Source organism: Helianthus annuus, chromosome 13 (assembly GCF_002127325.2).
Source record: "Helianthus annuus cultivar XRQ/B chromosome 13, HanXRQr2.0-SUNRISE, whole genome shotgun sequence".
NCBI classification, from domain to species: domain Eukaryota; kingdom Viridiplantae; phylum Streptophyta; class Magnoliopsida; order Asterales; family Asteraceae; genus Helianthus; species Helianthus annuus.
In genome coordinates, this window is record NC_035445.2 from 171,809,675 (window position 1) to 171,824,765 (window position 15,091).

Here is a 15,091-nt window from a genome sequence, read left to right on the forward strand (position 1 = left end):
ATATATATATTTTTTTTTTAAAGTTATGACTTCAAAATTTTAAATACAAAGAGGTCATGAGTTCAAGTCTCACACAAACGGGGAGTTGGGGATAAATTATTTGGAGATGATGATAGGATTTCAAGGTTTAATCTACTTATGACTTTAAAGTGTATGTCGTGTAAGATAAGGCTATGTGTTATGGTTTTATCACTGTTACATCAATAAGTGACTGCTATATTACTACCACAGCACTAGGACCGAGGGCTTTCACTCACTTTTTAGTTTTTACTAGATTGTTTACTATCACATCGCTAGGACCAAGGGCTTTCACTCACTTTTTAATTTTTACTAGATTGTGTAATAATTTCTCAGTCCACCACCCTTAATAATGTTAAAATTAAACAAAGAGTAAACTGCCATTTTGGTCCCTGTGGTTTGGGCACTTTTGCCACTTTAGTCCAAATCTCAAACTTATTACATCTGGGTCCCCGTGGTTTGCATTTTGTTGCCATTTTAGTCCAAAATCCAAAAACCCTCTATTTTGAGAGTTGAAAACTGATTATTTTGTTCTTTAGTGCAGGGGCATTTTGGTCCATGTCAATTTATTATAACATTTCAATAATTAGTAACATCATCTTCAAGAACATGATCTTTTATCATCATCAAAACCCAGAAAATCCAGAAAATCAAGAACATCATCTTCAAGAAAATCAAGAATCCAGAAAATCAAGAACATCATCTTCAAGAACATTATCAAAACCCAGACCTCGTTCATCTTCAAACATCATCAAAACCCAGAAAATCAAGAACATCATCTTCAAGAACATCACCGCCTGCAGCAAATCAAAAGCCCTAACTGCAGCAAACTAAACAGTTAACTTATTTCAATTAAAAGCCCTAACTGCAGCAAATCATATCCAATTACTCACCCGATGATACAAACTAAACAAAACCTAACAACAAGTTATCCAAAACCTACAAACAACCAAATCTAAACAAATTAATCCAATTAAACCCTAACCTACACAATTCACTTACTTCAACACCAAATTAACCACAACCAGATCATAATCAGAAACAAACAGATCCAAATCAACAACCACTAACCTTTAATATACAAATCCAGATCCAGATCCTTAGGATTTTTGGAATTAGGGCTTCTTGTAAAATGGGAAATTAGAGAAAAGCGGTGGAAGCATCAGCAGATCTGAACCACCATCTCTCACGGCGCACCACCACGGCAACATATCTGAAACAAGCATCAGAGATCTGGATCTGAGTTTCGGTAGGGTTTCGAGCCAAGAGCGGTGGTGAGAAGGGGGACGACGCCGGAGTGGCGGTGGTGAGAAGGGGGAGGAGGTGGCGGTGGTGGTGGTGCTATAGAGAGAGAGAGAATAGAGAGAGGGGGAGGAGGTGGCGGTGGTGGTGCTATAGAGAGAGAGAGAGAGAGAGAGAGAGAGAGAGAGAGAGCTAATTATTTTTGGGGATGATGATGAAGATGATGAAGCCGGTGGTTGGGTGGCCGGTGGTGGTGGTGGTGGCGGGGTAGCCAGTGATTAGTCTGGATTGATCGACCATGATGAGGATGATGCCTATGATGAAGATGATGACTGGTCTGCAGATGAAAGGGTGGGTTTGTGGTTTGGGAACTTTGAAGAAGATGATTTATGTTGAGAGAGAGAGATGTCTGTTTGAGAGATGAGGTTGAAGATGATGATGATAAGGGGTTTTATTATAATAATTATAATAAAGAGATAATAAATCTAAAATGACCAAAATGCCCTTGAGGGTAAAGACAAAATAGCAGGTTATTAATGGGAAATCTGGTCAAATTTGAAATTTGGTCTAAAATGGCAACAAAATGCAAACCACAGGGACCCAGATGTAATAAGTTTGAGATTTGGACTAAAATGGCAAAACTGGCCAAACCACAGGGACCAAAATGGTAGTTTATCCTTAAACAAATTAAAATAAATTAAAAAGAAGAATACATGTGATTGGTTGAAAACTTTGCCTACCACCCTCAACCAACCATGGAGGGGCTACGGAGGCGACATCTTTACCTTCACTCCTGCTCTTTCACACCCCTTGGGGCGGTGTGTCACGCCTCGCGGCTGCCAGCTCATCTAGGGCGTTAACAAGGAGCCTAATATGTTTAACATAAAATGTTGTAGTTGATACGCTTCTTGAGTTCTTTTTTTAGCAGATGTGATTTTGCAAGTTTATATGCTTATAAGACCATCCGTAATAGCTAATGCCTCATAAGTGGTAGTTTCCGCCCACATCTGCATCATAACACCCATTTAAAAAAAGTGTAAGACTATGGGGTGTGGAGGGGTTTGGGTTGGGGGCATTGCTCGACACGTGGCAGCAGTGGCGGACCCAAGAATTTTTCCATGGGGGTGCGAAACATTTTTAAAAATTTTAGGCCCCAAGTTATATAAATAAAAAATTGGTTCGTATCGGGTCGAGTCGGGTCATGTAAAACAAAAGAACTTAATTTATATAATCATCAAAAACACGTCAAACCTTGTTACAAACATAACTAAAACGTCGTCCTACGGGTTTTCATTTTTTGAAATCTATCCAAAACATCATCTAAACCTACTTTCTTAAGCAACCCTTTCTCTATATAACATATACAACCTTCACTTAAATTTTCATTGCCAATCCGATTACGCAAGTATCCACATCAACGAATCCGGAAGATGTATCAACTTTCCTCTTGAGAAATCGCGCCATAATGTTGTTGCTGATTGTTCCTATCGGCTATCACAAACAAATTGTTGTATAAGTTCATGGCTCCATAACATATTACATAATGTATCAACTATTCAAGCCCTAAATATCATAATGTAAATCAGCCTAAAAATCATCTAAACAACATATACACCATAAAAAAAACTAAACGTTCTTCACTAAAAAAGCCAAACATACTGTGGTATGCGGCTATAAAAAAAAGGCAAAATATCATCACTAACAAAATATAATGAACCATAACATATTGAAAACAAAACGAAGCACATGTCTACTATGGTTAGTATGCGGCTGTAATAGGCTGCTGGGGGTGGATAATATCAACCAAACATCAACCAAAAATCATCAAAAATAACAAAGAAACTTACCATGTTTGATCGGCGGTGGTATGGTGGCTGCTGACTGTTCACTGTTGTCGCTGTTGATGTTCTGATCGCTGGCGTGCAAGGACGATAAAGAGAGCAGGATAGAATATGTAAGGGTTTTGGGCTTGTTTATTTTATTTTAGTTTGAAATATTGTTGATTTGGTGGGTTTGTTTATTGGGCTAAGACTTAGTAGTGGACTAGTTAAATGTATTGGGTATTTGGGTTTAGTTATTTAGGTATTAAAAGTTATATAATTTAGGTAGTATAAGAGTTTGCTAAAGAATATTTTTAAAATATAAGTTGATAAAACTTTTTACCTAAGGGGTGCGGACGAAAAATTCCAAGGGGTGCGGACGGGATTTTCGACGGAACTTAGCACTAAATTTTTTTTCCCGGGGGTGCGCCCGCCCACCTTGGGCCGGGCTTAGGTCTGCCCCTGCCTGGCAGGTGTGGGCTCCACCAATCCACACCCAAAAAAGTGCAGTGTGGAAGGGGCGTGGTCAGGCCAGTGTTAGGATGCCATGTGGAGTAATTTGAAACGATCATCAACACCCAGCCAAACGCTCATCAACACCCAGCCAACCATTGCCAGACACGTCACCCCGGGCCAGCGCCCCACGCCAAGCACTATTGCCACGCCACGCGGACAGCCCACCAAAACGTCAACCCGAGGTAGTGTACCCAACGTTAAAGGGCTAACAACGCCCCTTGGCCACACCCACACCTACCAGTCTAATGGTTAATGCTCTTTCATACTTTTTCAATCATTACTTTCCATTTTGTTTTCCTTTCATTTGGCGTTATCCTAAAAATTCTCCTCCCTCTTCATGCCCCTATAATGCCTAGGGGATGGTGTTAGGGGCGTTATCAAACCCCTTCACACCCCTAAAATGCCCCATTACGCATGGATTAACGTATTTTCTTTTGGTAACGCGGGTTATTTAATACGTTTGGGTTTAAATTAAATACTAGGTTTTTTTACTGTCGCGCGTTGCGGCGAAACAAAGCAAACGATAATGTAAAACAAACATTATTTAAAATGTAGCATGTTGTTTAGAAAGCCAAACTGTTAGAATCGTTTCAGTTTATCATCGTATCGTTTTAAAATATCAAATAAATACTTTATTTTTGAATATAAATACGTTTTTAATAAAACTTATACTAATCGAGGTAAATATTAAGCACAACTACGTACTTAAGTTTTTTAAAAAAAATAACGAACATAAGTTATTAAAGAAATATTAAATTAACTGATAAAGTAAAGATGATTTAAAAAAAAGAAAAAATAATTATTAAAAACAAAATAAATGATAAAGGAAATATGGTTTTAGAAAAGGAAAAAGAGAAAATACGTTAAAAGCTAAAACTAAATAGAAAAAACAACTAAAAGATGCTAAAAGAAAATATTAAAAATAATATATTGATATAATAAAATATTAAAAAACTATATATTTTTTAAAAATTGAAATTACTATTCATGAGCCTTCGAAAACTATATATATATATATATATATATATATATATATATATATATATATATATATATATATATATATATATATATATATATATATATAGTGGAGGGTTCGAATGAGAAGAATTTTTTTGTAAGAAGAAAAAAGAAGAGGTTTCAACCAATAAGAATGGTTCATTTTACTTTATTTAATATTTGTATTTAATTTTAATATAAGGGTATATTGGTAAACTTACATAAATCATTAATTTGTATTCTTCCCCTTCAATAACTAGCTAAATTAATTTTGTAACTCCTTTTCACAACATATACTTTTTCCAAATTAAAAAAAAACAACTTAATTTAAAGTGTAGAATAAATTACTAGTTGTGTAGGATAAATTACGAGTTGTGTAGGATATATTTCGAGGTGTGTAGGATAAATTTCGACTGTGTAGGGTAAAATTCTATAATATGTAGGGTATATGTAGGAAAATTTTGATATGTGTCGGTTTTGTAAATTATATGTAGGATAATTGATGATTAGTTGACTACTTAATTAAAGAGAGAAAAATTAATTATATGAGTTATAAATGAAATAACATTTTACTAATATGCCCTTTTCTTCTTTTCCTTCTCACATTAAATTTCTTCTCAAATGAACTTTTCCCTATATATATATATATATATATATATATATATATATATATATATATATATATAATGGTGTAGTTGACAATTGAATATAGATGGTGTAGTTGATACACTTGTAACATGTTTCAAATAGTTAATGCATACATATACTTGGGTCTACATATATCAGACGATTTGCTTTGCTCACTTGTCCTATATTATATTGGCTTTGAATTGAATATGAATGATGTTGACAATTGAATACGATGATGTTGATACGCTTCTCATATGTTTTAGATAGTTACAGTTAGGAAAGTGTCTTAACATTGTTGGGTTCAAAGCATAGAGTGGAAATGATATCCTATCAAACATGTTTTAGATGGTTAATATTGCAGAATTTAGTATTGAAACATTGGTTGATGATGTTGTCACTATAAACAAACATGTTACATGTTAACTTAGGAGTTAGTACTAAGAATTGTGCCATTTTCTTGTTTTTTCCTTTTCTATTTAATATATTTTTTAAGTAAAAAAGTAAAACTATAAAACTATCCTCATGTCAATAAACTTAACTTAAAATTTTAATTAGGTTAAGGCTAAAGAACGTAAGGTGTAATAAGTTTTGCAAATAAAAGATTGTGACTGTAATTATTAAATTTAAAGGCTATTCATTACAATTCGATACAAATATAAAGGACAAAAAAGTACAATTTACCCAAAATACAATATGTTAAATAATAAAAAAGGGTGTTATTAAGAAAGCAAGGTTAATACCTGGTTGAAAAAAAAAATTCTTTTAAAAATTAGCTTCACAAAATTTATAATTGTTACCTCAATGTTCATTTTTTTAAATACGTAACTTGAAGACTGTATATATTAATAAATTACATTTTTTACATTAGTATAGTATGCGAGTTTATTCAACCGTATAATGCATATGCATTTTTAAACATCACTTTTATTGCTAGTTATATAAATTATATTTATTAACCCGTGTAATACACCAGATTGTAACCTAATATACTTATAAATTGCATGGGTTATTATAGAATGTAGCACCACTCAACAAGCAATTGACTATTTCCGACAAGTTCACATGTTCATATATATTTAACATGTTAAGAGGCTTAATATGTATAATTTCAATCAAGAATTTCTTACAAAATAATATGTACTTAAGTAATTATTGTATTAACTAGAACATGTATGATTATCTATTTATAGCAACTCAATTATGGGCATTGTGCTTTGGAGGCTCTATAAATATGAGACCACAAAAGCAATTGTTAGAGTGTGAGTTCTAAGGATCCTCTCAAGCTATCCTACTACGTTTGATCATTTATCATGGCTGGTGGAAATATGTCCGACTTAGTTCACGATTTGGATGTCAAGCGCAGTGATTTCCCTGATGATTTTATCTTTGGAGTGGGATCATCTGCATATCAGGTGTGTGTTTACGCATGCTTATGGGTGGGTTTACATGTAATTAAACTAATGGAATGATATGCCTACTAAAATGACATTTCTTAAAGAAAAAGTATTGAACTTCCAAAGGACTTTGGGAAGACTGTTGGTAATGGTGTCCCTAATAAGGTTCTTTTTTTTTCTCTTTCTCCAATCCACCACTTTGGGAAGACTGTTGGTAACTTTTTAATATGCTTGAAAATAAAAATTTCGATATTTGATATATATAAATTTAATGATGCATTAACCAACTTTTATTTCGTATTTTTTGCATCTATTTATATGTTTATAATTAACAAAAACGTTTGAGGTTTTTTGTTAAAATACTATCAAATTAAAAATAATACAGAACTCTAACTTTACTCATATAAAAATACAATTATACAATTATTGTTATTTAATAGTATTATTGTTATTTTTAAATAAAACTTTTTAAAAGTTTATAAAGTTGAAGGAAATTGTTTTTCAAAATACAATTATACAATTATTGTTATTTTTAAATAAAACTGTTTAAAAGTTTATAAAGTTGAAGGAAATTGTTTTTAAATCTAAGTTAATTTTTTCTCTAATTAAATATTTCGTAAATTGGGTTTCAGATTGAAGGTGGTTGGAGAGCAGATGGTAAAGGCTTAAGTATATGGGACTCTTTTACCTTGAGATACCCTGGTCTGTCTCTATCTCCCACTCTTGAAATTTTATTTTATTCCATCTTTATTTTAATAGTTTAAATTTGATGAATAGACAAGATGGGAGGTGCAAATGGATGCCGAACTGTTGACCATTATTCAAGAATAAAGGTAACACAACGACTTTTTGATGATCAGATAAGTTAGCTCCAAGTTGTAGTTTTTGTTGCTAACATATCAATGATAATGCGTAAAGATAGAGTTCTATAAAATGGTTCGAAATGCATAGGAACTTTCTACAATGAATTTTTTGTCAGAAATGGGTAGGAAAGTTTTGTGACAAATTTATCGTAAAATGTTTCCTTTGAGCTTTTTCCGGACAAAATTGATTTTGTTGCGAATGTCTCCTACGCATAGGAAATCGAACAAGCAATTCTCTCTCTCTCTCTCTCTCTCTCTCTCTCTCTATATATATATATATATATATATATATATATATATATATATATATATATATAGGGTAAGGATCCTGTAAAAAGTGCTCAAAGTGTAAGAAGTGTGAGAAGTGTATTATAACACTATATATAATACGGAGTACTATATAACACCATATAAACACCGTATAACAATATGTAACACCATATAATACCATGTAACACTATGTAAGTATATATATCATTATATAACAAATATAACACTATACATCTATCATAGACATGCTATCAGACAACCTATAGTGTTATATTGGTTATATAATGATATATAGTGTTACATAGTGTTATATGGTATTATATAGTGTTATATATTATTATACGGTGTTTATATGGTGTTATATAATATTATATATAGTGTTATAATACACTTCTCACACTTCTTACACTTTGAGCACTTTTTACAGGATCCTCTACCTATATATATATATATATATATATATATATATATATATATATAGGGAGCGGTTAACGTACATTACGAGTAATCGTACTTAACGTACGGCACAATCCTGACTGTCAGATCAACTTATCACGCATGGATAATTAATCACGCATGTATCAACTTATCACGCATGGGCACTTATCACGCATTGATAATTAATCACGCACGTTATAATCTCGAAAAACCAACATGCGTGACTTTTCCTTATACCATGCGTGATTACCATCATCATTATCATCTTCAGCCTCCAACCTGGTTTTAGCAATGGACATGAACGACGAACTATCCGCATTCGATTTCATCAGGCAACCCCTATTCGATGAAATCGAAACCACGTCTCCTCCACCTCTATTTCCAAATTCGACTTTCGAACAGAGTATGCAGAAACATCGTTATATTTTGATCATCGTTCCGTAGAACAGAGTACGGTTATATATAACAGAGTAAAAAAAATTCAAAATTCATCGTTGATTTTGATCATATTTGAGTTTATAAACGTGCGTAATTTTCAAATGAATGTGCGTAATTTGGTCGCGTACGTGATGTACGTTAAGGCGTAATGTACATTACACTTTCTCTATATATGGGAGGGTTGTCGTGGGAAGCGAGAACCGTGAGAACGAATGAGAAAACCAATCAAAACCAATTTTTTTAATACAAATCTCATTGTAATTAAGATACAACATTAAAAAAAGAATTTACAACATCAAATAATTCATTTATTCTCTCAAAATCACTCTTATTAGATTGTTTACATATGTGTAAATTTGTTAAATACATCAAATTTACACATGAGTAAATAAGAAAACTTACATATGTGTAATTTTCAATATTTACGAATACATGTAAATTTAAATGTGTTAATTAAATTTCTAACATTGTATTCGAAAAATAATGATAAGTGTAAAAAGAAATTTTGAATTTGAAATGTTTTTGACCAAGTTTTTGTGGTTTTTTCATTCGTTCTCACGGTTCTCGCGATATTATATAGTGTAAGTATCTATAGAAAACCCACTTTAATTGAGAAAACCCGGGAAACTCAAAGCTCCCGATGTTTTTTTTTCTTGAAAAAATTTACACATGTTATATACATGTTTTTAAGGGTTTTGGGCAAAAAAAAATCAAAAAAGCGCCGAGTAGATATTTTTTAAAAAAATAAACAAGTTTTGGTGTAACACATGTTACAAATATGTCAGATGAATGTAACATGTGTTACACCAAAACTTGTTTATTTTTTTTAAAAATATCTACTCGGCGCTTTTTTGATTTTTTTTTGCCCAAAACCCTTAAAAACATGTATATAACATGTGTAAATTTTTTCAAGAAAAAAAAAACATCGGGAGCTTTGAGTTTCCCGGGTTTTCTCAATTAAAGTGGGTTTTCTATACATCCATCCCCTATATATATATATATATATATATAACGAATATAAAAGTAATTAAATAGACTAAAAAGAAGAAAATATAAGAAAAACCTCTAAGATGATAATATGTTGCAATTTACAACATAAGTATTCATTTTTCATATGTTGAACCATATAAATCGGATTATAAGTACTTTTCTTCCTTTATTATGCTTTTGTTCATATGTTGTAACTAATATATAGTTAAATAATTTTGATGGTAGTTATGGTGTAATATATTTGCATATTTGTTCATAATTTTGATTCCTTTATAAAAACTTGACAGGAAGATGTTCAGCTGCTAAAGAAAATGGGTGTAAACTCGTATAGATTCTCTATTTCATGGTCTAGAATATTACCAGGTGAATTGACATGGTTGCATTGATTCCAAGCCTAAAAATCACGTCCGTTCCACTATTAGACCATCCGTAGTGGTGAACAAAAATAATGCCCCTACCTTGGGGCATTATCCGACACGTGGCATCCTAGTCAGCGTTAGGCATTATAGCAAAAGTGGCGTAGTGGGGCATTATTCCAATAACGCCCCTTCCAATTATAAAAAAAAGGAAACAAATGGTGATTGGCTAGTCAAACACATGGTTGGTGGGTCAACCATTCCACAAAACAAAATGAGCGTTTTAAAAAAAACACCAACAACAAATTTGAACAAAAAAACGCCCGGAAACGCCGGGTGTAATGGGGTCCGGGCGTTTTCCGGCGTTTTTTTTTTTTTGAATTTAAAAAAAAAAAACGCCCCACTACGGGTGGCCTTAGTAAAGTATACGAATGACAATGAATTTTATACAAAATGGGGCATCAATTTGTGACGGACTAACTCCATCACAAATTAGCAACGAATTTAATTACGTTGCAAAATTAACGTTGGATTTTAATCCATTTCTATGGAAACATACTTCTCGCCAATTTTGCAACACACTTAAACCCATAGTAAATCCATCTCTTATTTGGCAAAGGAAATAATTTCATTCTCGGTTTTTGTTCATCGCATAATTAACTATAAATTTTATTTAATTTTGTTGCAAATTCCTCGCTACGTTTAAGGCGGATCTAGAACGTTATTGCTAGAGGCTAAATTTAGCAATAACATTGAGAACTACTAAGTTCCGTTGCTAATTAAACCCATTGGAAAATTTTGTGTTTAGCAACCAATTTAGATTGTTGATGAGGCTAGTTTCTTTAAGCTGTAGTATTCCTCTAATTAGTTTTATCTTTGCTGATTACCTCTTGGCCTAATGGAACGAAGTGATTATCCCCATTAAAGTGACACGGGTTCAAGTCTCACAAAATGAGCAAAACCTGGTTTGGTTTTTAGGGTGTACATGCTGTTTTAAAAAAATAAATCATCTTAATCCTTTGGTAAATTTCAGAAAAAAATGAGTGAACTGAATTTGTAAAAATAGAATATATCTTAAATGTGTATATTTGCATGGGCGAAGCTTTTAAGGGGCGGGAGGGGGCGGCCGACCCCCGAACTTTTCCCTCAGTAGTGGAGAGTATGTAGTTTTCGTATATAAATTTTTGGGTGTATACGTTTTCGACCCCTCGGTTTTAATAATTTTTTAGATCCTTTACTTTCGCCCACGGTCGGAAATCTCAAGCTTCACCAATTACTAGAAACTGTTTTCTTGATGTAATTATACAGGTGGCAAAGTAAGTATGGGTAAGAGCATGGAAGGAATCAATCACTACAACAAGTTAATTGATGAGTTGTTAGCCAATGACATCGAGCCATTTGTCACCCTCTATCACTGGGATACGCCAAATGCTTTAGAAGAAGAGTACAAGGGTTTCTTAAGTTCAAAAGTAGTGTAAGTACATCAGTACATGTTGTTTATGTATTATGTTTCTGTGTATGCATCTCTCAACTTATTGGTTGGTTAATTTAAACATTAGGAATGATTTTGTCAATTATGCGGAAATTTGTTTTTGGGAGTTCGGAGACCGCGTGAAGAACTGGGTGACACTGAACGAGCCGTATACATTCATCTACGGTGGCTATGTGGAAGGCATTTTTGCACCCGGTCGAGGTGGCGAAAATCAAGATGGTGATTCTCAAGTCGAGCCATATATAGTAGCATATAACTTACTGAACTCTCATGCAGCCGCATATAGATTATATCACGAAAATTACAAGGTAACTAACATTTTCAATCATTCATGCCGATAGATTCCATAAAAAAAAAGAAAAATAACTTAAAATTGTCGCCGGAAAAGAAAATCAAAATTTTATAAATCAGTAAAAATTTGGATAAGCTGTTAAAATTTTTTAAATAAAAAATGAGTAATGTTGTGAGTTTATTTAAATTGATTTTCTTTTGCATCTATATATATTTGTGCTTATTTGAATATATTTAAAATGAAAATTAAAGTGAAAAAACAAAAAAAAAAGGATAATGTTTTACTTATTTTGTGGATGATTTTAGCGACGGGTTTGTGACTGAGTATTAATTGGTAAAAGAAAGTTTTTCTTTTAAATTTCCACCAGGTAAACTCTTTCTAATATTTTTTTTTCAATCCGATGGTAATTTGTTAGTAATCTATCGCAATTCAGATTACCCATCGTTTTAGTTTTACTCTAACGGACCTGTATGTCAGTGATACTCCTTTGTTTTGTATTGAATTTTCAAACCACATTAGTTTTTAATGAGGTTTTACTACTTTTTACATTTGTTTCAGTCTTTTCAAAAGGGCAAGGTAGGCATTACGCTTAACTGCAAGTATTTCGAACCTTATCGTGGTCCAAGCCATCAACAAGACATCCAAGCTGTTGACCACGCCTACGATTTTGTGCTTGGATGGTGAGGATACTCGTGTACACATAAATATTATACGTCAAAAAAGTAATACTAAAAGTTAGATGCTATATATATCTTGAATCGTATTTAAGGTTTCTGGAGCCATTAACAAAAGGAAGTTGGCCTGAGAGCATGCAAAGATTCGCAAGCACTCCAACACCAGATTACCCAAATGGTCGTGTTTTGCCCAAATTTTCTATCGATCAGCGTACAAACTTGATTAATTCGTATGATTTTCTGGGAATAAATTACTATTGCGCGGATTTTGCTCGAAATCAACATCCAGATGATGGAATTTCTCATGGATATTCTAGAGATTGTCACTACAAGCAATTAGGTATGAATCAAGCTATCAATCCGTATTTTTTGGATTGTTTTTAAATACCTTTGTGTTTGTTCATGAATCCTAAATGTATTTTGTTTTCCAATGTTGTAGTACAAGATCCCCAAGGAAATTATGTTGGAGAGCCTGTAAGACTACTTTTACTATATAGGAACACCGCTGCTACTAGAAAACTAGGCATTTGCGAGTGCTTTTTAGTCGCAAATAGCCTTTTATGACCGCGTAAATTCCAACCAAATTGCGACCACCTTGGTGACAAAATTATATTTTTATTTTATAAAAAGAAATTTCTTTTTTTGTGGCCGATTTGCAACTAAGATTCACTTCTGTATTCATGTTAATTAACGTTTTCCACCAATTCCCAACCAAATTTCACCAGTTGCGAAATTTACAACTAGGCTGATAACAATCGTAGCTAATTTTGCGACCAATGTGAATTCAGTCACAAATTGATCGCTGATGACATATCAACAAAGTGTCACTATATATGGTTATTGAGTGACATTTTACTTAAAAAGTAATAAATACATCTAGTTTTTACACAAATTTCTTAAAAAGAAAGGGTAAAAGTTATAACCTTTTCTATGTTAAATAAAGTCGAAACCTATTATCATATCCTTTGTTTGTCACTATAGGTCCGCACCAAGGACAGGGGCGGTTCTTTGAAGGGGCGTGGCAGGACCACGGCCCGGGCAAATTTTTCGGCCGTAGTGCTATTTTTTTCGCATTTCGATCGAATTTTTTTATATATACTATGTTGGGCCCGGGCTTTTTTTAGTGCCCGTGTCTTTCGGCCCTGGCACGTTCAACGGGCAAGATCCGCCACTGACCAAGGACAACTTAGTGATTGATGTTTAAATTTAGTGACACTTTATCTGATATGGTCACCAAATTGATGCACATTTCACAGTTGCGTATTCACAAATAACAAGTTTTTATCTATTGTTGCTAACCCAATTTGACAGTCATTTGAAGGATCACAGTTTTTTAATTGTCCTGAGCAATTCGTGGAGCACTTGGTGTACATTAAGAAAAAGTACAACATTAGTAAAGATATAGTCATCACAGAAAATGGTAATGCAATAATTTATATATTGGTGTCTTTTTATTACTCTTATCCATGTTATGTCACATTTTATGTTAGTATTTTGATATTCTGTGATAGGTTCTCCTGATAAGAATGATCCTGGATTAACTCTCGAAGAAGCCCTCGATGATAAATTTCGACTTAATTTCTTAAAACAACATCTTAAAGCCATCAAAGCGGCAAGACTGTAAGTTAAAGTCCAAGTATTTATCATACTAACTTATTTTAAATTATTATAGCATCATGAAACACGTTGATACCAATCTTCTTGTTGTTGAATGTTACAGTAAGAATGTAAATGTGACGGGATACTTTGTTTGGTCATTCATGGATAGTTTCGAATGGAGTTCCGGATATAATCTCCGGTTTGGTATGATCTACGTCGATTACAAGGATGACTTGCAAAGATACCCGAAAAAGTCGGCAGTTTGGTTTAGAAAGTTTCTTTGTGATAACAAAGAGGTATCTGTCAAGAAGAGTGATCAGCAAGGAATTGAAGTTAATGAACACGAAATTGAAGTGAGCCAGAAGCTTAAGACGTACACTAAAACTTAAGAAAGTTGAATTTATAACACATGATCACCCAATATATGGATATAACTTGGGGGACAATGGCCTTTAGATTAAATAAAACCTGGCCTAATGTGTGGTTCTCAATAAATTTGTATTTGTATTAATGTTTGTGAACTGTGTGTCATTTAAACATAAATAAATTTCTGAAAGTGTTCAACCTATAAATAAAACATGTTAACTGATTGTATATGTTATAAAGGTTTAGTATTTTAAATTTCTAGATATGTTTCTGTTGGTGCACTTATGTCTGTACTTTGTCTGTATTCGGTCACGATTATGAACGATGTCTTTGTTAGTCATGTAAGTTTGACTAGTCAACCGTCCTCCTGGTTTGACTTAGTCAAACAGTTAGTTATTGGTTGTAATGTGTCTGAGTCGAAAGATGTGCCATCGAAAGATGAGAGATCGAAGGATAATTTAGATCCTTCGATCTCCTCGAAAGATATGATTCGGTTGATGGACCTCGATGGATCATCCTTCGAGGTCCCTGTGATCCTTCGATAGGCTTAGTCTTCGATAGATGATCCTACGAGACATCTATCTGATCCTTCGACCAGACCTGCTGTGTTTTAGTATATAAACACATGCAGTGTGTTTTGACCGAGACAAGATGCACACACACATCCGAGAGATTGTTGAGAGCATTCTGTAAA

General features: G+C 33.3%; 1 protein-coding gene across 1 annotated transcript; it reads left to right on the plus strand.

Moving 5' to 3' along the window:
• The first annotated feature begins 6,446 nt into the window (after positions 1 to 6,446).
• Positions 6,447 to 14,629, plus strand: LOC110900367 (beta-glucosidase 24). Its single transcript, XM_022147248.2, has 12 exons — positions 6,447 to 6,637; positions 7,252 to 7,321; positions 7,397 to 7,452; positions 9,906 to 9,981; positions 11,283 to 11,448; positions 11,534 to 11,774; positions 12,317 to 12,438; positions 12,528 to 12,772; positions 12,872 to 12,906; positions 13,744 to 13,852; positions 13,944 to 14,052; positions 14,153 to 14,629. The coding sequence occupies exons 1-12, from the start codon at positions 6,536 to 6,538 to the stop codon at positions 14,418 to 14,420; spliced, it is 1,599 nt and encodes a 532-aa protein (XP_022002940.1). The 5' UTR covers positions 6,447 to 6,535; the 3' UTR covers positions 14,421 to 14,629.
• The last annotated feature ends 462 nt before the right edge of the window (positions 14,630 to 15,091 follow it).

Coding starts and splice junctions, on each gene's coding strand:
- LOC110900367 (XM_022147248.2), top strand. CDS start 6,536: ATGGCTGGTGGAAATATGTCCGACTTAGTTCACGATTTGGATGTCAAG. Junction 7,453..9,905: donor ACCATTATTCAAGAATAAAG/GTAACACAACGA, acceptor AAAACTTGACAG/GAAGATGTTCAGCTGCTAAA. Junction 11,775..12,316: donor TATATCACGAAAATTACAAG/GTAACTAACATT, acceptor CATTTGTTTCAG/TCTTTTCAAAAGGGCAAGGT.